This window comes from Podarcis tiliguerta (genome assembly GCF_965153285.1).
Source record: "Podarcis tiliguerta genome assembly, chromosome: 18".
Taxonomy (NCBI): domain Eukaryota; kingdom Metazoa; phylum Chordata; class Lepidosauria; order Squamata; family Lacertidae; genus Podarcis; species Podarcis tiliguerta.
In genome coordinates this window covers 3981303-4008419 of record NC_139551.1, presented here as the reverse complement: position 1 = coordinate 4008419, position 27117 = coordinate 3981303, and the positions used below count along the sequence as shown (strand labels likewise).

Genomic DNA, 27117 nt, shown 5'->3' with positions numbered 1-27117 from the left:
AGGGTCAAATTTTCGGCAGAGTTGCAATCACTATTTGAGCTTCCAGGATCGTATACCCAGACTACTCTTTTGACAAAACCGGTTATCGTCAAAAATACCCGGCAGCCTTAATGCTGGGTGACAAATGATAGTTTCTTTAGGAGGTGTGGTCATAGAATCCTAGAGTTGGAAGAGACCACAAGGGCCATCGAGTCCAACCCCCTGCCAAGCAGGAAACACCATCAGAGCACTCCTGACATATGGTTGTCAAGCCTCTGCTTAAAGACCTCCAAAGAAGGAGACTCCACCACACTCCTTGGCAGCAAATTCCACTGTCAAACAGCTCTTACTGTCAGGAAGTTCTTCCTAATGTTTAGGTGGAACCTTCTTTCTTGTAGTTTGGATCCATTGCTCCGTGTCCGCTTCTCTGGAGCAGCAGAAAACCACCTTTCTCCCTCCTCTAGGTGACATCCTTTTCTATATTTGAACATGGCTATCATATCACCCCTTAACCTCCTCTTCTCCAGGCTAAACATGCCCAGCTCCCTTAGCCGTTCCTCATAAGGCATCGTTTCCAGGCCTTTGACCATTTTGGTTGCCCTCCTCTGGACACGGTCTCTCAGCACCTCCAGCAAACATCCAGCTCATCGAAGACTTTCGGGAAATTCTCTCTCTGTCTCACCTTGCCCTTGTTCAATTCCTCCTTTGCCAACTCGACGAGACGCCGGACCTTTGCAGCAATGCAGAGGTACTTGAAGAAGCGCTGGTGGGCGGACCAGAACTGACCCCACAAAGATTTCCGGGACTCTAAGCCTATCAGGTCGGCAGCTTTCTGGAAAACCCCCAGGGCTTCTGCCCACTAGAGAGAGAACAAGAGGGAAATTAATTTTTCTGTTTTACCATTTAAAGTACAGTGGTACATAATATAATGTTTGAGGATTGGGAAAGATTGTGGAAGAAAGGGGTCAAGTTCACCGCATGTACTTTGTTAAAGGAAAATATAATGAAAATGATGTATAGGTGGTATTTGACTCCTGCAAAATTAGCAAAGATATCTCATAATATATGTTGGAAATGTAAAGAAAAGGAAGGAACCTTTTATCATATGTGGTGGACCTGTCCCAGCGTGAAAGACTTCTGGGAAAAGATGTATAATGAATTGAAAAAAATGTTGAAATACAGATTTATAAAGAAACCAGAGGCCTTTATTCTTGGAATAACAGGTTTGGAACTGCCCAAGAAAGATGTTAAATTATTTTTGTATGCCACAACTGCTGCCCATGTTTTGTTAGCTAAAAAGACCAGAAGGAGGAGGAGTATCAGGAAGAGTGGAATAAATTTAATGATTATTTAGTTAAATTTGTTAAGTTAAACTAACTGAAAATAGCTTGCAGATACTTAATGGGCTTAGGATTTTATTTATGTTAAGTGATGAATTAATATGTTTAATTCCATAAGGTGAAGATCTAAGGATGTTGATGTTTAAGTTAAATTCATAAAAATTGGGATTTGGAAAACCGTTAAAAAGACATGCAATGAAATTCAACCAAGGGGAAGCGAGGAAGTCACTCAACAAAGTTAATAACTGTAATTTTTAATAAGGCTATGATTTATGTTTGTTTGTCTTGTGTGCTTGTTTGTTTGTTTATAATACAGTGGTGCCTTGCAAGACGAAAAGAATCCGTTCCATGAGTCTCTTCGTCTAGCGGTTTTTTCGTCTTGCGAAGCAAGCCCATTAGCGGATTAGCGGAATTAGTGGTTTAGCGGCTATTAAAGGCTTAAGCGATTAGCGGATTAGCTGCTGAAAGGCTATTAGCAGCTTAGTGCCTTAGAAAAAGGGGGTGGAGAGCGGGAAAAACCCCCCAGGAATCGCAAGACATTTTCGTCTTGCGAAGCAAGCCCATAGAGAAATTCGTCCTGCGAAGCACCTCCAAAACGGAAAACCCTTTCGTCTAGCGGGTTTTCCGTCTTGAGAGGCATTCGTCTTGCGGGGCACCACTGTATTGCGAAAACTAATAAAAAAAATTTGGGGGGAATAAAAGTATAGTGGTACCAAGGCGTGGCTTCTGATTGGCTGCAGGAAGCACTTAACGCTCCAGAAATTTTAACCCCCTCCTTACCAGCTGAGCCGCCTTGTTGTAGACCAGCTTGTACTCTGGGTCCAGTGGGATTTCCTCTATCCTGAAGGTGACCCCCGAAAAGCTGAGCTGCCGAGCGATGTACATCCCGCTCACTTTCATGTCCATGGCGACAATCTCCATTGCACCGACACCCCTGCGGGGGAGAGCAAAGCAGTCGTTGAGGAAGAGGGAAGACGGCCGAACTTCGGAACAGGACTCCCCGCCCACCTCTGTCCATGCCCATCAAACCATCACAGCTCAACAGGTGATGTTTGTTTGCTTCCGATCGCTTGTCAGTGGCGTAGCGTGGGGGGTGCAGGGGGGGCCGGCCGCACCGGGCACAACATCTGGGGGGGGGCACTCGCACTCGCAGCTCTCTGCCCCTACCTGGCTCACTCACTCTCACTGCAGTGCTGGCTGTGCGAATCCGATCCGAGCCGCCGGGTCGCCGCCCACTGTGGAGGGGAGGGTGCCAGGCGTGCGGTGCAGTGCAGTGCGGAGAGAGAGCGAGGGACTATCTGGGGGAGGGACAGTGCAGGGGGGGCGCGCAAATTACTTGCCTTGCCCCGGGTTAGGGGGCGCAAATTACTTGCCTTGCCCCGGGTGCTGACAACCCACGCTACGCCACTGTCGCTTGTAACCCACAATTCAATTTCACAATTCAATCGGTTTATTACAGTCACAGACCAGCAGTCAGAGAATAGAATATTAAGTGGACAAAAAACGAAACTGAGAATTAAAACAGATAAAAACTAAAAACAAATAAAAACAGACAATTAAAACAATGTACAACAGTGAATTTAGACACACTGTGCAGCAATAAACTATCCCAGGGAGTTGACTCAGAGTCACCCATGGAACAGGGTTTGGGGATTTTCATGCCGGATTATTTTGAGTTGGGTGATGGTCTGCGTCTACAGATTTGCACACAGAATCTGGCGACCATCCAGGTCTTCTTCTGGTCTTTGCCTAACAGCAAAAGGTCAATTTTTTGCTTTTGCAGGAGGTCGGCGAGCCTCACCAGTAGGAGATCAATGAACTTACTGCGTGCCTCTTCGTAAAAGGGACATTTAAAGATTAAGTATAAGCTTGTAACCCACTGTTTCCAAGTGAAAACGCTCGCAAAATTCACTGAAAAAATTGTGAGGCGGAAAAGGAAGAGGCTAGGAAATACTACTCCTTGAGAACAACGCTCCGCAGCCCAAAACAGCCTGAAGCAAAACGTGGTTACGTAAACCACGGTTTATAGAGACAGCTACCTAGGTTGAGAAACCGCACAGGTTGATCTAAACTTCCTTCCGTAAATTTTCGCTTGAACCAAACACAGTTTGTCCTCGGCCAAACTAGCCACAAACCAAAATAACTTTGTTGGTAAGGGAGGCGGGGAATATGTCAGGTCTGCAGTTCAGGTAGGGTTTAAAAATTGTGAGTCTGTTCACTTGTATAATTCGAAATTCTCACGGTGACGGGAAGAAACGAAGGAGATGGAAAATCACCACCGCTTCCCCAAACATACCGCTTCTCGATGGCCGATAGGAAGTCGTCAAATGATCGGAAAGGGGTCCCTTCTCCCCAAATACCCAGCCGGCTCATGTAAATCATGTTCTTTGGCTCGGAGGCACCTGTCAAGAGCACAAGATGCTTAAAGGTCAGGAAAAGTTTGGTGCAACCTGACCAATCACTGCCACTAATACCCCTCCAGCAAATTCCCTTCTTTCCTCTGCAAATCACCCGTTTTCTCCTGCTTGCATGTTTGGCATCGCTGCCCATGCAATCTTGTGACTCGTTTACTTTGAGGTTGAATCCTGACAAAAGTGCTGTTTTGGGGGGACAGGGGGTGGGCAGGTGTGGAGGACTCCCTGGTCCTGAATGGGGTAACTGTGCCCCTGAAGAACCAGGTGCACAGCCTAGGAGTCGTTTTGAACTCACAGCAGTTCATGGAGGCGCAGGTCAATTCTGTGTCCAGGGCGACTGTCTACCAGTTCCATCTGGTACGCAGGATGAAACCCTCCCTGTCCGCAGACTGTCTGGCCAGAGTGGTGCATGCTCTAGTTATCTCCCGCTTGGACTACTGCAATGCGCTCTCCGTTAGGCTACCTTTGAAGGTGACCCGGAAACTACAACTAATCCAGAATGCGGCAGCTAGACTGGTGACTGAGAGCGGCCACCAATACCATATAACACTGGTCCTAAAAGACCTACATTGGCTCCCAGTACGTTTCCGAGCACAATTCAAAGTGTTGGTGCTGACCTTGAAAGCCCTAAATGGCCTTGGTCCAGTATACCAGGAGGAGCGTGTCCACCCCCATCATTCAGCCTGAGATCCAGCTCCGAGGGCCTTCTGGTGGTTCCCTCACTTGCAGAAGGGAAGTTACCGGGAACCAGGCAGAGGGCCTTCTCAGTAGTGGCACCTGCCCTGTGCAACGCCCTCCCACCAGATGTCAAGGAAATAAACTACCTGACTTTTAGAAGACACCTGAAGGCAGCCCTGTCTAGTGAAGTTTTTAATGTTTGATGTTCCGTCATGGTTTTAATATTCTGCTGGGAGCCGCTCAGAGTGGCTGGGGAGGCCCAGCCAGATGGGCAGTGTATAAGCAATAAATTGTTATTATTATATTACAGTGGCGCCCCGCAAGACAAATGCCTTGCAAGACGGAAAACCCGCTAGACGAAAGGGTTTTCCGTTTTGGAGGTGCTTCGCAAAACGAATTTGCTATGGGCTTGCTTCGCAAGACGAAAATGTCTTGCGAGTTCTGCGGGGTTTTTTCCCCTCCCCCCCTTTTCCCCCAGCCCCTAAGCCGCTTAACAGCTGTTCTCTAAGCTGCTTAACAGCTGATGCTAAGCCACTTGACAGCTGATCTAAGCCGCTTATCAGCTGATCCACTAAGCCGCTAATAGCCTTTTAGCAGCTAATCCGCTAATCCCTTAATAGCCTCTAATCCCTTAATAGCCGCTAATAGCCACTAAACCGCTAATAGCGCTAATCCGCTAATGGGCTTGCTTTGCAAGACAGAAAAAACCGCAAGACGAAAAGACTCGCGGAACGGATTCTTTTCGTCTTGCGAAGCACCACTGTATTATTTGCTGCCCCCTTATTTGGAGGACAGACATGTTTGCCCAGGGAAGATCCCACAGCCGCCGAAAGGAGCCGCTCTGCTCATTAGGCGTGGCATTCAGCCAAGTCTGTGCAGGTTGTGTTCTTGCTATGAGAGAGGGAGTCAACTCCGACTTTGAGTTGCCTGATTACTGACCGACACGCTCTCATGATACCAACCCATGATGGGCAAACCTTGCCCCCCTCACTTATAGGTTCTCAAAGCAGCCACCCCCCACCAGAACTCACCTGTGGCACTGGCGTAAACCACCCTTGCGAGAGGCAGCTTGTTCTGCAGGTCCAATACTGCTTTGCCCATCTTAGTAGAGCTGGCATTTTTGGCTTTGTGGCATTCATCAAACACAATCTGGAAGTGGGCACCCGTTAAGGATAGTAGGGAGAATGCAAGTAGCGAGTCAAATTACCGTATTTTTCGCTGTATAAGACGCACCAGACCACAAGACGCACCTAGTTTTTGGAGGAGGAAAACAAGGGAAAAAAATATTCTGAATCTCAGAAGCCAGAACAGCAAGAGGCATCGCTGCGCAGTGAAAGCAGCAATCCCTCTTGCTGTTCTGGCTTCTGGGATAGCTGCACACCCATCGCTCTTGCTCTCCTGGCTTCAGGGATAGCCGCCCGAAGCCTCCTGAGCGCAGCGGGAGTGCTCCCGCTGTGTTCCGGAGGCTTCGCGTTGCTTTCACTGAAACAAGGAGAGCAAGAGGGATCAATCCCTCTTGCTCTCCTGGCTTCGCTTCGCTGGAGAGGCGCTGCGCAGCTTTCCCTCTCTGCGCAGCGCCCCTTCAGCGAAGCGGGAGGAGAAACGGAGCCCCTTCCGTTTCTCCTCCCGCTTTGCTGGAGAGGCGCTGAGCAGAGAGGGAGAGAATCCCCCCTGTTCTCCTCCTCTAAAACTAGGTGCGTCTTATAGAGCGAAAAATACAGTACGCAGCGGCAGATATTTTAAGACACCCCCCCCCCCCCGGCTGCAGGGAAATATGCAAAGGAAAGCTCTTTGGAGCAGAAAAAGAGAGGCATGGAGCGTTGCAACATCGGAAAGACATGCATGCACAAAGAACATGCGCAGAGCTCGGTTTATTTCTCTTAGGATACAACACCATCGAAATCTTCCTTGCACCAATCCAGAATCTGCTTCAAGCGGGTCCTGTGCTGGCCACCGGCTTGGCTTTCGCCGATGAGGGCCGAGTAAGTGGCAAATAAGACTCCTTCCGAGGTAGCTGTGTCGCCGTATTTAATCTACAGTCAGGAGAGGGGAAAGAGTATATAAGCTACGGGACAAGGATAACTGTGACTTTAAGGATGAATGGGACCCCTTTACCAAGTATCTGAAGACGCAATAAAGCGAACTGGACTCCTTGGCAGGTTTTGAATAAAAATTCACAAACTTCTTATTGATAATAATCAGCTAAATAGTTTGAGGATCTAGTCCGCGACAGGGCTCCCGTTGCTTGGTCCCTGCTCCTGCCAACCTAGCAGTTTGAAAGCACATCAAAGTGCAAGTAGATAAATAGGTAAATGGCGTTTCCGTGCGCTGCTCTGGTTCACCAGAAGCGGCTTAGTCCTGCATGACCAGGAAGCTGTACGCCGGCTCCCTCGGCCAGTAAAGCGAGATGAGCGCCGCAACCCCAGAGTCGGCCACGACTGGACGTAATGGTAATGGTCAGGGGTCCCTTTACCTTTACCTATATGTTGGAAGCTGCTTAGAGTGGCCAGAGTGGTACCTATTTATCTACTTGCACTTTGACGTGCTTTCGAACTGCCAAGTTGGCAGGAGCTGGGACCGAGCAACGGGAGCTCATCCCGTCGCGGGGATTCGAACCGTCGACCTTCTGATCAACAAGTCCTAGGCTCTGTGGTTTAACCCACAGCGCCACCCGCGTCCCGTGTTGCAAATTAGATGGACTTATAATATACAGTTGGAAAAGTTACCTAAAAAACCCACAGAGGGGAGGAGGAACGAACCTTGTGCAACTTTTATTACTTGTGATGCTGAGTGTCAAGGAATTTGTAAAATCTAATAAAAACTATTTAAAAAGAGAAAGAGAGAGAGACATGGCTCCGTACCTTGTTTAAAGCATGTACAGGAATGTCAGGGGCGTCGATATCCTTCAGGTCCCTCTCGGCATCATACTTGAGATCGTTCGAGGCGCTGAACCTGACAAACGAGAGCGGGGCGCATAAAGACCTGGGAGGATCTGCGGATCAGCGCAGAAGCGGTACTAAGGTAAAAACCCCGCTCGCTTTCGTCTCTGGGCCCCGAGAGGCTGCCCAGAAAAAATCACAGCCCTTCCCCCCTTTTTATCTGCACAACAACCCTGCGAAGCAGGCTAGGCTGAGAGACAGGGGCGGTCCTGCCTCCTCCAGGTCAACCAGCAAGCTTTGTGGCTGAGTGGGCGATTTGAACCCTGGTCTCTCCCGGGGGGTAGTCTGGCACTCTGAACACTACAATACACTGACAATTTCCCCTCTGTAATATACATTTGTGTGCCTTGTTTTCACTGAGAGAGAGAGAGCGTGCCTCTGTGGTGTAATAGCGTTAAGTACATCTCCGAGCACAATTCAAAGTGTTGATGCTGACCTTTAAAGCCCTAAACAGCCCAGTAGACCTGAAGGAGGGTCTCCACCCCCATCGTTCTGCCCGGACACCTGGGTCCATCTCCCTAGGGCCTTCTGGCGGTTCCCTCCCTGCGATAAGTGAGGTTACAGAGAACCAGGCAGAGGGCCTTCTCAGTGGTGGCGCCGCCCTGTAGAACGCCCTCCCTTCAGATGTCAAGGCAATAAACAACTGTTTTACTTTGAAAAGACAACTGAAGGCAGCCCAGTTTAGGGAAGTTTTTAATGTTTTATTGTGTTTTTAATATTCTGTTGGAAGCCACCCAGAGTGGCTGGGGAAACCTAGCCAGATGGGAGGGGTACAAATAATAAATTATTATTATTATTATTATTATTATTATTATTATTATTATTATTATTAATTAAGACGATGACCTGGGAAGACCAGGGTTCGACTCCCTCCCTCGCAGGGTTCTTGTGAGGATGAAATGTGAAGGAGCAGAACCATGTAAACCACCTTGAGCTACTTGGAACAAAAATAGGTGGTACATAGAAATGCAATAAATGAAATTAAAAGGTTCCCAGTCTCCGCACCTCTGCTTAATACAATGCAAGCCTTGGCGAGCCTTGTTGGAAGGGATAATATGATGATGAGAAAAGGGTCTGTCCCGCCTCATGACATATTAAGATACCGCCATCTGTTCTCCCTCTCCCCCCCCCCCCAAAAAAAAACACACCAGAATGGCTGCTCAGAAGATAAACACCATAACACAATTCCTGCAGGCGCGACGGCCTCATCAAGCCTCCAGAGCTCCGAGAGAGACTCTGGTCGAATGCCTGAACCTTCAAAACGGGTCGAATGCACACTCACCACAGAGACTTTTTCCTCCCCTTCAGGTAGTTTTCGAAGATGATCCCTGCGACCGTCCGGCCTTTCCCGACGCCGGCGCCGTCCCCGATGAGGAAGCCGGCTCTCTGCCCGTTGGGGAGCAGGACTTCGTGTTGCTGCAAGTCCGGGAAAGGGAAAGCAGGTTAGGGGGGCAGGTTAGGAGCGGAGGGGCGGCAGCATTCTGCAGGGGTGGGGGCACAGCCTTCCAGAAGTTGTGGAGCCAGAGGCAGTCCCTGGTTTCCCTGTCCCTGATTGAGGGAGCACCATTCCTCGCTCTCAGGAGAGAATGCCTCTCCTCTCCTAAATTCCTCCAATTACCGTATTTTTTGCTCTATAAGACTCACTTTTCCCCTCCTAAAAAGTAAGGGGAAATGTGTGTGCGTCTTATGGAGCGAATGCAGGCTGCGCAGCTATCCCGGAAGCCAGAACAGCAAGAGGGATTGCTGATTTCACTGAGCAGCGATCCCTCTTGCTGTTCTGGCTTCTGAGATTCAGAATATTTTTTTCTCTTGTTTCCTCCTCCAAAAACTAGGTGTGTCTTTTGGTCTGGTGCGTCTTATAGAGCAAAAAATACAGTATATCTGGGGGGATACAAGTTTCCCCGTCTCTGATCGAAGGAGAGGCATACCTTGCTCTCAGGACAGAATGCCTCTCCTAAATGCCTCTAATTATATCTGGGGGGATTCAAGTTCCCCCACCTCTAATTATATCTGGGGGTGTACAAGTTCCTGATCCTTCTAATCGAAGGAGAGGCATTTCTCGCTCTCAGGAAAGAATGCCTCTTCTAAACCGAGGAATTATTCCTGCACGAAGCACAGAATACTGCTACTGTTCATTTATTTATATTTGTCGGTTGCTTCCTCTCGCAGAGTGGCCCAAAGCGCCCAACATTAAAAACCAGTTAAGGGCGCCCAGGTTTTTTTTTTTAAAAAAATGCAGCAGCTAGACTGGTGACTGTGAGTGGCTGCCACGACCACATAACACCGGTCCTGAGAGATCTGCATTGGCTCCCAGGACGTTTCCGAGCACAATTCAAAGTGTTGGTGCTGACCTTGAAAGCCCTAAACGGCCTCGGTCCAGTAGACCTGAAGGAGCGTCTCCACCCCCATCGTTCTACCTGGACACTGAGGTCTAGCGCCAAGGGCCTTCTGGCGGTTCCCTCCCTGCAAGAAGTGAGGTTACGGGGAACCAGGCAGAGGGCCTTCTTGGTGGTGGAGCCCGCCCTGTGGAACGCCCTCCCACCAGATGTCAAGGAAATACACAACTTTCTGACTTTTAGAAGACATCTGAAGGCAGCCCTGTTTAGGGAAGCTTTTAATATTTAATGTTGTACTGTTTTTAATTGTTTTTAATTTAATGTTGTACTGTTTTTAACCCTTGATTGGGAGCCGCCCAGAGTGGGAAACTCAGCCAGATGGGCGGGGTATAAATAATAAATTATTATTATTATTATAAAATTATTATTATTATAAAATCCAAACAGGCTAAAGCAGTGTCGGTCAGCACAGACAATCGTGAACGCAGCTTCCTACGTCACTATTACAAACCTATCTGGAACTTCAAAAAGCTCTGGTATGGCTTCCTGCAAACCTGGCAGGCGTTAAGTCACCGCCTCCCACATACCTGGCAGGCCTAAATAATCGCTTCCCGCATACCTGGCAGGCGTAGGTAATCGCTTCCAGCTGTAGTGCAGAGAGTAATCCGTTGTCAGCGGTTGAGGCAGGGAGGGAGAGGGTGTAGGTGACGTCTGGAGGGGGGACGCTGGAGAGGGTGCTTGTCTCCACCACTCGGTCGGGGTGCTGCTTCCCCAGCTTGGCTGGAAAGGTGAAAGGGGGGGGGGGATTGTCAGCTGTTTTGACGTTTGTCACCCCTGCTGCCTGCTTCCTGCAGTGGCAGCGCTGTGTTTTTGCAATTACAGTGGTGCCCCGCAAGACGAATGCCTCGCAAGACGGAAAACCCGCTAGACGAAAGGGTTTTCCGTTTTGGAGGTACTTCACAGGATGAATTTGCTATGGGCTTGCTTCGCAAGACGAAAATGCCTTGCGATTCCTGGGGTTTTTTTTCCCCTCCCAGCCTTTTTCCCAAGCCCCTAAGCCGCTTAACAGCTGTTTGCTAAGCCGCTGAACAGCTGTTCGCTAAGCCGCTTATCAGCCGATCTAAGCCGCTAATAGCCTTTTAGCAGCTAATCCGCTAATCCCTTAAGCCTTTAATAGCCGCTAATAGCCGCTAAACCGCTAATAGCGCTAATCCGCTAATGGGCTTGCTTCGCGAGACAAAAAAAACCGCAAGACGAAGAAACTCGCGGAACGGATTCTTTTCGTCTTGCGAGGCACCACTGTAATTGCGGCCTTCCCCAACTTGCATAAAGGAGGGTGATTAATAATAATAATAATAATACAGTGGTACCTTGGGGTTAAGTACTTAATTCGTTCTGGAGGTCCGTTCTTAACCTGAAACTGTTCTTAACCCGAAGCACCACTTTAGCTAATGGGGCCTCCTGCTGCTGCCGTGACGTCGAACCACGATTTCTGATCTCATCCTGAAGCAAAGTTCTTAACCCGAGGTACTATTTCTGGGTTAGTGGAGTTTGTAACCTGAAGCATATGTAACCTGAAGCGTATGTAACCCAAGGTACCACTGTAATAGCAAGGTAAAATGAGGTAAAGGACCTGGCAGTTAGGTCAAGTCGTGACCGACTCTGGGGTTGCGGCGCTCATCTCGCTTTATAGGCCGAGGGAGCCGGCATACAGCTTCCGGGTCATGTGGCCGGCAGGACTAAGTCACTTCTGGCGAAACCAGAGCGGCACACGGAAACACCGTTTACCTTCCCGCAGGAGTGGTACCTATTGATCTACTTGCACTTTGACGTGCTTTTGAACTGCTAGGTTGGCAGGAGCAGGGACCGAGCAACGGGAGCTCACCCTGTCGACATGGGGATTCGAACCGCCGACCTTCTGATCGGCAAGCCCAAGGCTCAGTGGTTTAGACCACAGCGCCACCCGCGTCCCCGAGAACCAAGGTACCACTGTAATTAATAATAATAATAAACATGCTAGCTGTGCCACAACTCTGATATTACATGAGCTGCTTCTGGGAGCCTGTTTGGCTGGGATAAAGAAACCAAACCCTTTTAAAATACAATTTATCAAGGCAAGAAGAAGAAGAGTTTGGATTTGATATCCCGCCTTTCACTCCCTTTAAGGAGTCTCAAAGCGGCTAACATTCTCCTTTCCCTTCCTCCCCCACAACAAACACTGTGAGGTGAGTGGGGCTGAGAGACTTCAGAGAAGTGTGACTGGCCCAAGGTCACCCAGCAGCCGCATGTGGAGGAGCGGGGAAGCGAACCCGGTTACCCAGATTACGTGACTACCGCTCTTAACCACTACACCACACTGGCTCTCAAGGCAAGGGCCCTGCGCCCCTCTTACATTTGGAAGGGACGTAGTCAGCATACGTCTCCGCGTGGCCCAGCTCCTCCGCTTCGTCGTCATCCCCTTCTTCCTCCTCCTCTACCTGAGTTTGGGACTGGAACGGAAAGGGGGGGGGGGAACGGGAGAGTCACAAACATGTTAGGCAGGCACCTTCCAAGGAATGCAAGCCAGGAGGCGCATTAAGAAGAGCCCATCTAACCCCGGCATCCTGCCCTCACAGCGACCGACCAGATGCCCCGATGGGAAACCCGTGAGCAGGATTCGAACCCAAGAGCGACTCTCCCCCCTCCTGCAGTTTCCAGTACCTGGGAATTGGAAGCATCAATGCCTGTGACTGTGCCTCCATTGTGGCTAGCAGCCACCAATTAACCTGCTCATCTGAGTTTTTCTTAGTTGCTATTTTGTTCATCTTGTTTATACTGTTTCGCAGATTATAAATGCCATATTGATCTGTCGATCTTATAACATGGGGTTTTGCTGTACAGTGGTACCTCTGGTTAAGTACTTAATTCGTTCCGGAGGTCCACTCTTAACCTGAAACTGTTCTTAACCTGAAGCACCACTTTACCTAATGGGGCCTCCTGCTGGTGCCGTGCCGCCGGAGCACGATTTCTGTTCTCATCCTGAAGCAAAGTTCTTAATCTGAAGCACTATTTCTGGGTTAGCAAAGTCTGTAACCTGAAGCATATGTAACCTGAAGCGTATGTAACTCGAGGTACCGCTGTAATGTATTGCTCAGTTCCTGTTTCATTCGCAGTGTTTTATATATTGTAATTGTTTTATCAGCGACGTGAATTATATTATGTGATTCATTCTGTATTTCATAGAATCCTAGAACTGTATAGAGTTGGAAGAGACCGCGAGGGCCATCTAGTCCAACCCCCTGCAGTGCAAGAATCTTTTGCCAAATGTGGGGCTCGAACTCACAACCCCGAGATCCAGAGTCTGACGCTCTACCGACTGAGCCATTCTGTTTTATTATGTTATCCTTATTCATTGTTTGTGAGCCGCTTTTGAGATTCATTCGAATGAAAAGCAGCCTAGAAGCACAACAAACCAAATCAATCAACGGTTGTTAAAAGACAACTTTGAAATCAGAGACAAGCACCCGAGCTTGCTTTTTTTATTTTCCTCTCCTCCTCCTCTGAACCCAACTTCTTTTTCCTTTTGTGCCGTGTCTTGTAAGGAGACGGTTTTGCTGTTGATCCCCGCAGAGTGAAAATACTTTTAAGCTCAGTAAAACCTCACATTGTTTTTCTCGGCACATGCAAATAACGAAAGGCACCCATGCAAACCTCCAAGCAGGCCGGGTATAAGTGTGCCTATTAACCTCTCCCATTTTCAAGTCCATTATCAAAGTAATTTGAGGAATGGCCTGTTTCGCCTGGGGTTGTTAGTATACATAAAAGGTAAAGGGTAAAGGGACCCCTGACCATTAGGTCCAGTCGTGGCCGACTCTGGGGTTGCGGAGCTCATCTCGCTTTACTGGCCGAGGGAGCCGGCATACAGCTTCCAGGTCATGTGGCCAGCAGGACTAGACCGCTTCTGGCGAACCAGAGCAGCGCACGAAAACACTATTTATCTACCTATTTATCTACTTGCATTTTGACATGCTTTCGAACTGCTAGGTTGGCAGGAGCAGGGACCGAGCAACGGGAGCTCACCCTGTTGTCGCAGGGATTCGAACCGCTGACCTTCTGATCAGCAAGTCCTAGGCTCTGTGGTTTAACCCACAGCTCCACCCACATCCCGTTAGTATACATAAAAAGGTAAAGGTACCCCTGCCCGTATGGGCCAGTCGTGTCCGACTCTAGGGTTGTGCGCCCATCTCACTTAAGAGGCCGGGGGCCAGCGCTGTCCGGAGACACCTCCGGGTAACGTGGCCAGCGTGACAAAGCTGCTCTGGCGAGCCGGCACCAGCGAAGCACACGGAAACGCTGTTTACCTTCCCGCTAGAAAGCGGTACCTATTTATCTACTTGCACTTAGGGGTGCTTTTGAACTGCTAGGTGGGCAGGAGCTGGGACCAAAAGACGGGAGCTCACGCCGCCGCGGGGATTCGAACCGCCGACCATGCGATCGGCAAGCCCTAGGCTCTGTGGTTTAACCCACAGTGCCACCCGCATCCTGTTAGTATACATACTCTGCTCTAAATTATTTTGTTTGATATGCTGGAATCAGCATGTGGATCACTTACACCGCAATCATATGCCTATCTACTGGGAAGTAAGCCCCAGAGTTAAACTGGGCTGACTCCCAGGTAGGTGTGCAGGATTGCCGCCTTAGTGGGGAACAATATGAATGTTTAGTGTTCTGCATAACGCTTTGTGGTCCCCACACTTAAAGGAAGCTTTCGAAAAGGTCATCAGCCAGCCAGCCTCTTCAAGCTTCACTGTGTCTATTTTGGACAAAAGGTAAAGGTACCCCTGACCATTAAGGTCCAGTTGCGAATGACTCTGGGGTTGCAGCGCTCATCTCATTCTATAGGCTGAGGGAGCCGGTGTTTGTCCACAGACAGCTTCCGGGTCATGTGGCCAGCATGACTAAGCCGCTTCTGGAGAACCAGAGCAGCGCACGGAAATGCCGTTTACCTTTCCGCCGGAGCGGTACCTATTTATCTACTTGCACTTTGACGTGCTTTCAAACTGCTAGGTTGGCAGGAGCAGGGACCGAGCAACGGGAGCTCACCCCGTCATTGCGGGGATTCAAACTGCCGACCTTCTGATCAGCAAGTCCTAGGCTCTGTGGTTTAACCCACAGCACCACCTCTATTTTGGATAGTATTTCATAAATGCCTATAAGGACATCCTCCTGGATAGAGGCTTTTGGAGGTGTTTTTTTACTGCTTTATGCATCTTTTGTATGTATAAAACAATGGTCATGAATGAGATATGACTGCCTGTTATTCGCCTCTGGAAACAATCTTCATTTTAGTATGTTGGCTGTGTATTTCTTTAGATTAATGCGGCGGTTCTCAACCTGTGAGTCCCCAGATGTTGCTGAACTACAACTCCCATAACTCCTAGCTAGCTAGAAAGGCCAGAGCTCAGGGATGATGGGAGTTGTAGTCCAACAACATCTGCGGACCCGCAGGTTGAGAACCGCTGGATTAACGCAAAGTTAAACGGATTCTTGCTCAAGGGAGTATTACCAAAGTTCACAGGACTGGGATTAATAAAAGCAGTGTAATGGGAACAGCATAAATATATGGCTGTGAGCCAGTGAGCCAAGCCAGATGCGCTCAGCTGTGTGTAGGTACTGTTCTAAAATGTGGTATCAGAACAGGATGCAGAGTCTATTATGGCATTCATCGGTTCTGGTAAAGACAACAGTGGTTGAAATGTGTCTCCGAGACCCCTCACCTGAACGGTGGAAAGAAGAGAGGTATCTTGAGGAGCGGCTGCAAGGTGACTGTCAATGCCCTGTAGCCCTTCTAAGCCCTCCAAATCCGGAGGCAATCGCTGAGGAGGAAAGGGGAAAGAAAGGAGAAGGATAAAAATACGAGGCTTGGGAAACTGTTTTCGCTGCTATTACAAGGGTGTCCCCGGACCTTAAATTGAGGCTCATAAAACAAAAAATAATATTTAGAATACACTGGACCCCATTACGTTTGTTTTAAAAAGGGCTATCTAAGGTACCTGGCTGTTGGAGATGCAATAGGGATAGCACGTCTCTTTTTCGTTGTCCTGTATTGAAAGATTTTTGCTGTTGTTGGGGGAGATAAATGCAAAAAATGATCTCTTCCGCTGACCTGCTTAAGGAAGCTGGAGGGGCCGGTCAAATGGAGATACCAGTCAGCATTCGTTTGTCTCAGGGGACAACAGAGGAGTGTGCCGAGGTCCAGTGCCGAGGGCCTTCTGGCGGTTCCCTCACTGCGAGAAGCCAAGTTACAGGGAAGCAGGCAGAGGGCCTTCTTGGTAGTGGCACCTGTCCTGTGGAATGCCCTCCCACCAGATGTCAAAGAGAAAAACAACTACTAGACTTTTAGAAGACATCTGAAGGCAGCCCTGTTTAGGGAAGCTTTTAATGTTTAATATTTTGTTGGAAGCCGCCCAGAGTGACTGGGGACACCCAGCCAGATGGGCGGAGTATAAATAATAAGAATAATTGCTGTTGTTGTTGTTGTTATTGTTGTTGTTGTTGTTGTTAGGTAAAGGTAAAGGGACCCCTGACCATTAGTCCAGCCGTGACCGACTCTGGGGTTGCGGTGCTCATCTCGCTTTATTGGCCGAGGGAGCCGGCGTACAGCTTCCAAGTCATGTGGCCAGCAGGACTAAGCCGCTTCTGGCGAACCAGAGCAGTGCATGGAAACGCCGTTTACCTTCCCGCTGGAGTGGTACCTATTGATCTACTTGCACTTTGACGTGCTTTCGAACTGCTAGGTTGGCAGGAGCAGGGACCGAGCAACGGGAGCTCATCCCATCGAGGGGATTCGAACTGCCGACCTTCTGATTGGCAAGCCCTAGGCTCTGTGGTTTAGACCACAGTGCCACCCGTTACTATTATTATTATTATAAAAGTTTCATGATTGCCTCAACCTGACTTAGGATGAAGGGCGAGCAATGAAATAAGGATATCATGTAAAATAAATCCAGCTATAACCCACACTTCACTAGTTCTCTTCATTTCCCATTCCATTTCTTTCGATTATTATTTATTATTACTAATACAGTGGTACCTTGGTTCTCGAACTTAATCAGTTCTGGGAGTGTGTTCGACTCCCAAAACGGTTCGAAAACCAAGGCGCGGCTTCTGATTGGCTGCAGGAGCTTCCTGCGCTCAATCGGAAGCTGTGTGGGATGTTCGGCTTCCGAAAAACGTTTGCCAACCGGAACACTCACTTCCAGGTTTGTGGCGTTTGGGAGAAGATTTGTACGGGAGCCAAGCCGTTCAACTACCAAGGTACCACTGTAATGATGACTGCTTATTCTTAAACTCCAATTCTTCCTTCCTCGTCGCCTTACCTTTGAAGGTGACCCGGAAACTACAACTAATCCAGAATGCGGCAGCTAAACTGGTGACTGGGAGCAGCCGCCGAGACCATATAACACTGGTCCTGAAAGACCTACATTGGCTCCCAATACGTTTCCGAGCACAATTCAAAGTGTTGGTGCTGACCTCGAAAGCCCTAAACAGCCTCGGTCCAGTATATCTGAAGGAGCGTCTCCACCCCCATCGTTCTGCCCGGACACTGAGGTCCAGCTCCGAGGGCCTTCTGGCGGTTCCCTCACTGCGAGAAGCCAAGTTACAGGGAACCAGGCAGAGGGCCTTCTCAGTAGTGGCACCCTCCCTGTGGAACACCCTGCCTCCAGATGTCAAAGAGAACAACAACTACCAGACTTTTAGAAGACATCTGAAGGCAGCCCTGTTTAGGGAGGCTTTTAATGTTTGATGTAGTACAGTATTTTAATATTATTTTTTTTGAAGCCGTCCAGAGTGGCTGGGGAAGCCCAGCCAGATGGGTGGGGTATAAATAATAAATTATTATTATTATTATTATTACAACTCCCAACATTTCTGGGCCAAGTAGTAATTGCGTCTTAAAGAGACAGATTGTGCATCTGTCTGGTTTCTAGTCCGCGAAGATGTGACCGACCTAACTGTGCTCCTTCACCCTTGGCTTTGGGCAATCAAAGTCAACCAGGGAATTTTCATCTCCCAAGCCCTCCCTAGACACACACAAACACACCCATAACAAAGATTCCAGACCGAAGTGCCTTTTCCTTAGACTTTGCAGAAGCCAAATGGCTATAAAACGGCTTTGAGACAAGAGAGGTTTGCGAGGCAGAAGCAGAAGTGAAATATGGGAAGATCGGGCAGGCACAAACACACTGCAATTATTTCCCTTTTTTAAAAGGGTGGTTTTCTTTCTTCCTTTCTCTCTCTCTCTCTTTCTTTTTTTTAAAAGCCTCTTCCATTACTGGAAGCCTGAGTCACAATTACCAACAGGAAGTTGGAGAGAAAAGCCAGGGGAAGGTTTGTGCGTTTCAAAGCCCGGCGGCGTCAAGCCCGCAGGTAGCTGCGGGTTTTGTTCCTATCAGCGGGGGCTGATTAACTGGCCCACCCATCAGTGCCGCTCGTACGGGCAAGTCTGAAAGCGCCTGGTTTCACCAGACGGGGCAACGGGGGAAAGGAAGTTAGGAGCACCGCTGCCAATTATTGCAGGAGGTTGTGTGAAGTTGACGGGAAGGCGTTGCGACAGAGCAAGGGGTGGGAAGGCCAGGGACAGACCTCTATTTGGTTCTGCTGCGGGGTGATGTCCCATATCGTCGGCACGCGGCTGAGGCTGTCGGCGGGGAGGAATTCCTGAGCGTCGGCGATGTCCGAGAGGGAGTCGGCCGGGGAGGAGAAGAGGGAGTTGCTGGAGAGATCGGTGGGGAACGTAGAATCCTGGAGAGAGAGAGAGAGAGGATCGTGAAATACAGCTGTGCCACCTGGCACCCACCAAAACACTGAATCACAGACAACTCATAGTGTTGGGAGGGATTGCCAGAGCTCATCTAGACCAACCCCCAGTAATGCATGAATCGCACCTCAAGACTCCTTGAGAGTCACCCAACCTCTGCTTAAAAACCTCCCGAGTAGGACCGCTGCTTTGTTAATAGTGTTTTCAGAGATTGTGTTTTACTTAATTATTCCGGGATTAAAAGGTAAAGGGACCCCCGACCATTAGGTCCAGTCGTGGCCGACTCTGGGGTTGCGGCACTCATCTCGCTTTATTGGCCAAGGGAGCCGGCGTACAGCTTCCGGGTCATGTGGCCAGCAGGACTAAGCCGCTTCTGGCGAACCAGAGCAGCGCACGGAAACGCCGCTTACCTTCCCGCCGGAGCGGTACCTATTTATCTACTTGCACTTTGACATGCTTTCGAACTGCTAGGTTGGCAGGAGCAGGGACCGAGCAACGGGAGCTCACCCTGTCGTCGCAGGGATTCGAACCGCCGACCTTCTGATTGGCAAGTCCTAGGCTCTGTAGTTTAACCGCAACTCAAGACTCCTTGACAGCCACCCAACCTCTGCTTAAAAACCTCCTGAGTAGGACCGCTGCTTTGTTAATAGTGTTTTCGGAGATTGTTTTTTACTTATCATCTGCTAATTATTCCATGATTCCCCCACTCTAAATGTTGTGAACCACCTGAGATCTACAGATGGAGAGCGGTATATAAATTTAATAAATAACAACAACAGCAATATCCGGCTGATAGAATTAGATGGGAGGCGCTGGAAGCGTCGGAGGCTCTGTATTTTCAAAAGAAGGGATGTCACGAGAAGGATTGGGGCCTACTGTTTGCCCAGGTCAGAAGCTGCCCTCGGCTTGCAATTAAAAGAGGCACGGGTTTAAAAAGAAAACTAAACAGCAACTAAGAAAGAAAGAAGCGCCGCCAGTTAAACGCCGGGTGTTCTGGTTGTTCCTCGCCGCGTGCCAGCTTCCTGGTGCTACACCTGTGGGGCAGAAGACCTGCTTGGCATGCAGAAGGAGCCAGAGTCCGTCCCCGGTGGCATCTGCAGGTCTACAAATCCCCCAAGTGCGCTTTTTTGAATTGCGACCGAACAGGTTGGCAACCGAACAATTCCCTGCCTTAAAGCTTGGAGGAGGAGGTGGAGGTGGAGGTGGAGGTGGAGGAGGAGAAGAAGAAGAAGAAGAAGAAGAAGAAGCAGCAGCAGCAGCAGCAGCGTTTGGATTTGATATCCTGCTTTATCACTACCCGAAGGAGTCTCAAAGCGGCTAACATTCTCCTTTCCCTTCCTCCCCCACAACAAACACTCTGTGAGGTGAATGGGGCTGAGAGACTTCAGAGAAGCGTGACTGGCCCAAGGTCACCCAGCAGCTGCATGTGGAGGAGCGGGGAAGCGAACCCGGTTCACCAGATTACGAATCTACTGCTCTTAACCACTACACCACACTGGAGAGCCGCTGCAAACCAGCATAGGCTAGATGGACCAAGGATTTGACTCTGTATAAGGGCCACCTCCTGTTTAAATCAGAACTTGAGTTTTGATAGAGGACTTTGTCATTTCCTTTTCCTCTTTTTTTCTTTTCTTTATTCTCTTCCTTTCCTCCTCTTTCTTTCTGTTTCCCCTTCTTAGAGCAGTGTGGTTTTTACTGTATCTCACGTGGAAAACTTTCAATAAAAGTTGACTGTAAAAAAAAAAAAGTTTCGTTATGAATCTTGCGCTGTCGTTTCTAAAGGGGAACACGGCGGCTCAGGGTCAATCCAGAGGTTTTGTTTTAAAAGACTAGCAATCTTTTAAATAAAAAATTAAGAAAAGGGGGGGGGGGGCTTTCCAGGCAAGGCTGGAGAGCTACTGCCAGTTCGGTCTGACTCAGTATAAGGTAACTTTCCTGCGTTCACTTACGGGTTTGTGAATAACCTTTACACCAGGCATAGGCAAAATCGGCCCTCCAGATGTTTTGGGACTACAGCTCCCATCATCCCTGCCAATGGTCCCGTTAGCTAGGGATGATGGGAGTTGTAGTCCCAAAACATCTGGAGGGCCGAGTTTGCCTATGCCTGCTTTATACAGTGGTACATCGTAAGTCGAATCCGTTCCAGAAGTCCGTTCGACTTCCAAAACACTCGGAAACCAAAGCACAGATTCTGATTCACTGCAGGAAGCTCAAGCTCAAGGCAGCTCGTCTCCGCCCTCCCCCAACCTGCCATTTTAGGGTCTCCCTAAATAGCTGCCCAGGGACACAGGTGGCACTGTGGGTTAAACCACAGAGCCTAGGGCTTGCCGATCAGAAGGTCGGCGGTTCGAATCCCCGCAAGGACGGGGTGAGCTCCCGTTGCTCGGTCCCAGCTCCTGCCAACCTAGCAGTTCGAAAGCACATCAAAGTGCAAGTAGATAAATAGGTACTGCTCCGGCGGGAAGGTAAACGGCGTTTCCGTGCGCTGCTCTGGTTCGCCAGAAGCGGCTTAGTCCTGCTGGCCACATGACCTGGAAGCTGTACGCCGGCTCCCTCGGCCAGTAAAGCGAGATGAGCGCCGCAACCCCAGAGTCGGCCACGACTGGACCTGATGGTCAGGGGTCCCCTTACCTTTTTTAATTTAAGGGGAGAAGGGGGAATTAACAAGCCTGAAGTCTGCTGTGTGTTTGCACACAGAGAGAGACGTCATTTCATTTGCATGCCACCTTTCCAGAATTTCAAACCATGCTCAAGGCAGCTTACAACATGAAAAAGCGCACAGCGGCAACGTGGCCAAATCAGCCGTAAACAACAAAGGAAGCACTGAAAAGCACGCAACCAAGCCGAATGATTTCCACATCAGTCACAAGACCTGAGATGAAGATGCAAAAAGCCAGCAGCGACAAGCCTCCCAAGACACACACACACACACACACACACACACACACACAGAGAGAGAGAGAGAGAGAGAGAGAGAGAGGGAGAAAAGGAGCAGCTTTCCGAATTACACTTGCACACCCCTCTCTTTCAAAACACTAATCCAGAGACCTTCGCACACCACAACAGAGAACTTCTTTGACGGAAGGTGCTTGCGAATGAAGCTGCCAGACTTCAGCCTGCAAAGCGCAGGGTCCACCACTGAAGCACAGCCACATCCTGCTTCTTGCTGGGACTTGGGAGGGCCATCTAGTCCAACCCCCTGCAATGCAGGAAATCTCAACATGAGGTCCCCCGTCAAATCAGGAACCATCCCGGACCCTGCTGAGCTTTCCAAAATGTGCCATTGGTTTTATTGTCACAGGAATTCCTCGAGTTGCCGTATTCCCAAAAGTGATAAGTAGATCAAAGTTGTTAAGCTCTGGGAGGGGGAATATCTCTTCCATCCACCTCAAAAAATGGGGGGGCGCTTTTCTTTGATTTTTTTTTTTTTTAAATCGCCCTACTTGACATACATCCGAGTTTTCCCATACATTTTGCCGATTCAGAAAAAATCTGCCCAGGTGCTATTTCCTGCCCGATTCCCAGACGAGGGCCTTCTTGGTAGTGGCGCCCACCCTGTGGAACTCCCTCCCATCAGATGTCAAGGAAATAAACAACTACCTGAGTTTTAGAAGACATCTGAAGGCAGACATCTGAAGGAAGTTATTAATGTTTGATATTTTATCACTTTTTTATTCTGTTGGGAGCTGCCCAGAGTGGCTGGGGAGATCCAGCCGATGGGTGGGGTAAAAATTTATGATGATGGTCATGTTGATGATGATGATGATGATTATCACTACTACTACTACTACAGTATTTTAAAAAACAAAACAAAATGAATTCCTATGCCCCACAAATAACCCAGAGATGCATTTTAAATAAAAGCACACATTCTACTCATGTAAAAACACCAGACAGGCCCCACAAATAACCCAGAGATGCCTTTTAAATAAAAGGAGCCATTCTACTCATGTAAAACACGCTGATTCCCAGACCGTCCACGGGCTGGATTGAGAAGGCGATTGGGCCGGATCTGGCGCCCGGGCCTTAGTTTGCCTACCCATGGCTTAAACGGTCATGTGGCCAGCAGGACTAAACCGCTTCTGGCACAACGGGACACCGTGACGGAAACCAGAGCGCACAGAAACACCGTTTACCTTCCCGCCGCAGCGGTACCTATTTATCTACTTGCACTGGTGTGTTTTCGAACTGCTAGGTTGACAGAGCAACGGGAGCTCACCCCGTCGCGGGGATTCGAACCGCCGACCTTCTGATCAGCAAGCCCAAGAGGCTCGGTGGTTCAGACCACAGCGCCACCTTGTAAGATGGGGCAGAACTAGTAGAAACTTAGAGGTTTTGGCAGGTTGAGATGCTTGATAATGAGAAGCAAAACTGACTCCTTCCTTGCTGCTCCTTCCTGTTCTATTCCAACAAGACTACTACTTTTTTCCTTCTTCAGGAAAGAAGGTGTTTTTATTATCTGCATTTTAATGTAGTTGGGTTTATTTAAATTGTTTTAATTCTAGTTAAGAGCTTAATTTGCTTTTTTTTAACCACTGCCTTCCGTCCGTTTTCAGCTTCGGGTATTTTGCCTGCGTCCTTTTAATCTGTGCAAGCCGCCTAGAGTCCTGAAAGGCAGGGTATAAATATAAATTGCTTGGCGTGTTATCGCAAGCTTCCGGATCACCACCCTCCTAGTTGTGTTGTGCTAGATCTCTCTCTCTCTCTCTCTCTCACACACACACACACACACACGGGCCGTTGCTGTCTGGGCAAGTCCCCAGGAACAGGAGGTTAAAAAACAAGGGGACTTTGCCCAGGTACAAAGGAATCAGAAGGCATCGTTTCGTAAGATAAAAAACCACCCTAGGAATGTGGAAAACCAGAAGAGGAACAATAAAAAAACATTCATTCCCGAACACACCCATTTTACCGGCTATTCCCGTCCAACTGGCCTGGCTCTGGGATGTCGGATCTACCCTGCTTACTCTCGAGTAGCCTCACTGGGTGCTTGTAGGAATGTTTCAGGAGCAGCCTAACAGGTGGGAGATGAAACACAGGAAGCTGGCAAGCTATCCTGGGCGCCAAGCCTTCGCCCAGAAGCAAAGCAATGTTCTAGCCCCCGTGGGCCACAAAAGAGCCGATCTGAACCGCAAGTCGCTTTACACAGAGTCAGACCGCTGGATCTGCCCTGCTCACCAGGGTTCTTCAACCTGAAGGGTCTCCAGAAGCGGGCGGAATACGAAGCTCATCATCCTAGGCGAAGCTGGCTGTGGATGATGGGTGTTGTAGTCTTGCCCACACCTGGGGACTACACCCCCCACCAAGGTTAAAGACTGCTGGTCTACACAGACTGGCAGAGAGCTCTTTCTTCCTCTGGTGACGGACATTCAGACTCGGGGAAACAGAAGAAGAAGAAGAGAAGAAGAGTTTGGATTTGATATCCCGCCTTTCACTCCCTTTAAGGAGTCTCAAAGCGGCTAACATTCTCCTTTCCCTTCCTCCCCCACAACAAACACTCTGTGAGGTGAGTGAGGCTGAGAGACTTCAGAGAAGCGTGTCTGGCCCATGGTCACCTAGAGGGTGCATGTGGAGGAGCGGAGATGCGAACCCGGTTCCCCAGATTACGAGACTACCACTCTTAACCACTACACCACACTGGCTCTCCAGGGGTATTCCATTCTGCTACAGGCACTCTGTGCTTAGGTGGACCAAACTGCGGCGAGAATGATCTGCAGGGAGTTGAGCCGGGGTGAGAGAAGCAATTCTTATTCTTATTTCTATACCACCCTATACCCAAAGGTCTCACATAAAATACAAAACACATAAAATCAAAACAAAACCAGAAACCCAATAAAAAAACCCCCAAAGAGCCAGCATTTTTAGACAGGGTATAGGACGTGGATCAGGCTTCCTCAACCTCAGCCCTCCAGATGTTTTTGGCCTACAACTCCCATGATCCCTAGCTAGCAGGACCAGTGGTCAGGGATGATGGGTGTTGTGGTCCCAAAATATCTGGAGGGTCGAGGAAGCCTGACATAGATCAAGGCAGGCAAGGTCACCCCGTGAGATTCCTTTTTTAAAAGTATTTTATACTTATAAAAAGAAAAACAGTAAAAGAAAAACAATATATAAATTCAACAAACAATACATCAACAATAAAAAGAACAAAAAGAAGAAAATACCATACAACAATACAACATAAGAAAGAAAAAAAATACAAAAACACAAATCCAAATTTTTGTATCCAAATCTTTCGTTAGCTTATTTCCTCGACTTCCTCGCACCTCCCTTTTTTGTATTCTGGTTCAAATTATCTAGTTCGACAAATCCTTTCCCTCTTCTTCAATTTGGTCTGTAATTTATCATAACTCGATTTAACTTTCAATTTCCCAATTTAACACATTAACACTTAATGTTCATATGATTCTTAATAACCCTTCTGCTAAAGAAGAAGAAGAAGAAGAGTTTGGATTTGATATCCCGCCTTTCACTCCCTTTAAGGAGTCTCAAAGCGGCTGACATTCTCCTTTCCCTTCCTCCCCACAACAAACACTCTGTGAGGTGAGTGGGGCTGAGAGACTTCAGAGAAGTGTGACTGGCCCAAGGTCACCCAGCAGCTGCATGTGGAGGAGCGGAGACGCGAACCCGGTTCCCCAGATTACGAGACTACCGCTCTTAACCACTACACCACACTGGCTCCAACCATATAACCATATAACTTCACTCACCCCGTGAGATTCCTGACGGAGTGGAGGTTCAAACCCTGAACCCCCAGGTCATTGTCTAACACTCTAACCACTACACCCCACTGGCTTCCTAGAGCACATCTGCTATGGGGCAGCTCTATGAATTAAGTAGGTAAATAAATCGGGGGAAAGCAAAATGTCCCCAACCAAAGAAGGATGGCAACTTAAGCTGATGGAATACGCGCAGCTTGCAGACTTAGCACATACAATAAGAAGACAAGAAGAACATACGTTTAGAGAAGATTGGAAAATGTTTATTGAATGTATGGGGGGGGGGGATTACGTACACTTGAAAACGTTGCCAGCATTAAGATAAATTCAGCAGTGTAAATTAAGTTTTGATGGGTGCAATGATGGAATACTGAATGGTTTAGTTTATGTAAAATATGCAGGGATTTATGATATGCAAAATGAACCATGGAAAGAGCAAAGGGGAAGACACTGATATTTTAAGAATGTTTAAGTAAGTATTCTAAATTGTAAAACAGAAAATTTAATAAAAAGGAGAGAGAGAGGCGTCTAGACATTCCATGGTGGCGACTGTAACTTAGGTTTAAGATGCCATCGGGTGATTAACATATATATCTGAGTTTCTGAAGACTGGGAGTCCAGCTACCAACGTCCTTGACCACTGAGCCTGCTGGCCGCTGGAAGTCCAAATAACACCTGCTACCTAACCCTTCAGAAGAGGATTCAGGTCAGGCAGCAGCAGTTGTTAAAAACCTTCCCTGTTGTGCTTTCCACGCAAGGCGATAACGCCCTGATATTCTGCACCTTGAGCAACAACTGCGGGAAAAAGCGGAGGCTGTGAAAGAGGAGAGGCTTTGCTGCAGTGGACCAAAGTTCGAGATGACTGTTAGAGAAGAGTTTGGTTTTGATATCCCGCTTTATCACTACCCGAAGGAGTCTCAAAGCAGCTAACATTCTCCTTTCCCTTCCACAACAAACACTCTGTGAGGTGAGTGGGGCTGAGAGACTTCAGAGAAGTGTGACTGGCCCAAGGTCACCCAGCAGCTGCATGTGGAGGAGCGGGGAAGCGAACCCGGTTCACCAGATTACGAGACTACCGCTCTTAACCACTACACCACACTGGCTCTCCAGTGTGAGATGGGGGAAAGACACATGGGCAGGGATTGAGCAGAGTTTTCAGCCCAATGCATTCTCCTGCCACATCTCCACCAAAAGCAAACCGAAGAACGCAACCGAAGAAGGGCCTGCTGGATCGGGGTGGTGCCCCCCCCACAAGCAGTACATGTGAAAAGGATCTAGGGGTCTTAGAATCATAGAGTTGGAAGAGACCACAAGGGCCATTGAGTCCAACCCCCTGCCAAGCAGGAAACACCATCAGAGCACTCCTGACATATGGTTGTCAAGCCTCTGCTTAAAGACCTCCAAAGAAGGAGACTCCACCACACTCCTTGGCAGCAAATTCCACTGTCAAACAGCTCTTACTGTCAGGAAGTTCTTCCTAATGTTTAGGTGGAATCTTCTTTCTTGTAGTTTGGATCCATTGCTCCGTGTCCGCTTCTCTGGAGCAGCAGAAAACAACCTTTCTCCCTCCTCTAGGTGACATCCTTTTCTATATTTGAACATGGCTATCACATCACCCCTTAACCTCCTCTTCTCCAGGCTAAACATGCCCAGCTCCCTTAGCCGTTCCTCATAAGGCATCGTTTCCAGGCCTTTGACCATTTTGGTTGCCCTCCTCTGGACACGTTCCAGTTTGTCAGTGTCCTTCTTGAACTGTGGTGCCCAGAACTGGACACAGTACTCCAGGTGAGGTCTTGGTGGACCGCAAGCTTAACATGAGCCAACAGTGTGATGCAGCAGCAGCAAAAAAAGGAGGTAACACTATTCTAGGCTGCGTCAACAGAAGTCTGGTGTCCAGATCAAGGGAAGCCAT

The 27117-nt window shown here is 48.7% G+C and overlaps 1 protein-coding gene and 1 long non-coding RNA gene across 4 annotated transcripts in view; one reads left to right on the top strand and one right to left on the bottom strand.

Annotated features, from left to right (window-relative positions):
- The window catches only part of LOC310668661, a 120240-nt gene extending 99734 nt beyond the window's left edge, over window positions 1–20506 (top strand). The window contains exons 2-3 of the long non-coding RNA XR_014506766.1: window positions 18737–19682; window positions 19743–20506. This is a non-coding gene — a long non-coding RNA (uncharacterized lncRNA). The remainder of the gene's footprint in view (window positions 1–18736; window positions 19683–19742) is intronic.
- Window positions 1–27117, bottom strand: part of SBNO2 (strawberry notch homolog 2) — a 116824-nt gene that overhangs the window by 35552 nt on the left and 54155 nt on the right. For all 3 annotated transcript variants that reach the window (XM_083421370.1, XM_083421369.1, XM_083421371.1), the window contains 11 exons: window positions 18312–18470; window positions 15443–15541; window positions 12079–12175; window positions 10306–10466; window positions 8633–8766; window positions 7273–7363; window positions 6301–6444; window positions 5443–5560; window positions 3616–3721; window positions 2100–2253; window positions 662–838 (listed from right to left, as the gene is read on the bottom strand). In XM_083421370.1, coding sequence (XP_083277496.1) covers window positions 662–838; window positions 2100–2253; window positions 3616–3721; window positions 5443–5560; window positions 6301–6444; window positions 7273–7363; window positions 8633–8766; window positions 10306–10466; window positions 12079–12175; window positions 15443–15541; window positions 18312–18470 — 1440 coding nt within the window. The remainder of the gene's footprint in view (window positions 1–661; window positions 839–2099; window positions 2254–3615; window positions 3722–5442; window positions 5561–6300; window positions 6445–7272; window positions 7364–8632; window positions 8767–10305; window positions 10467–12078; window positions 12176–15442; window positions 15542–18311; window positions 18471–27117) is intronic.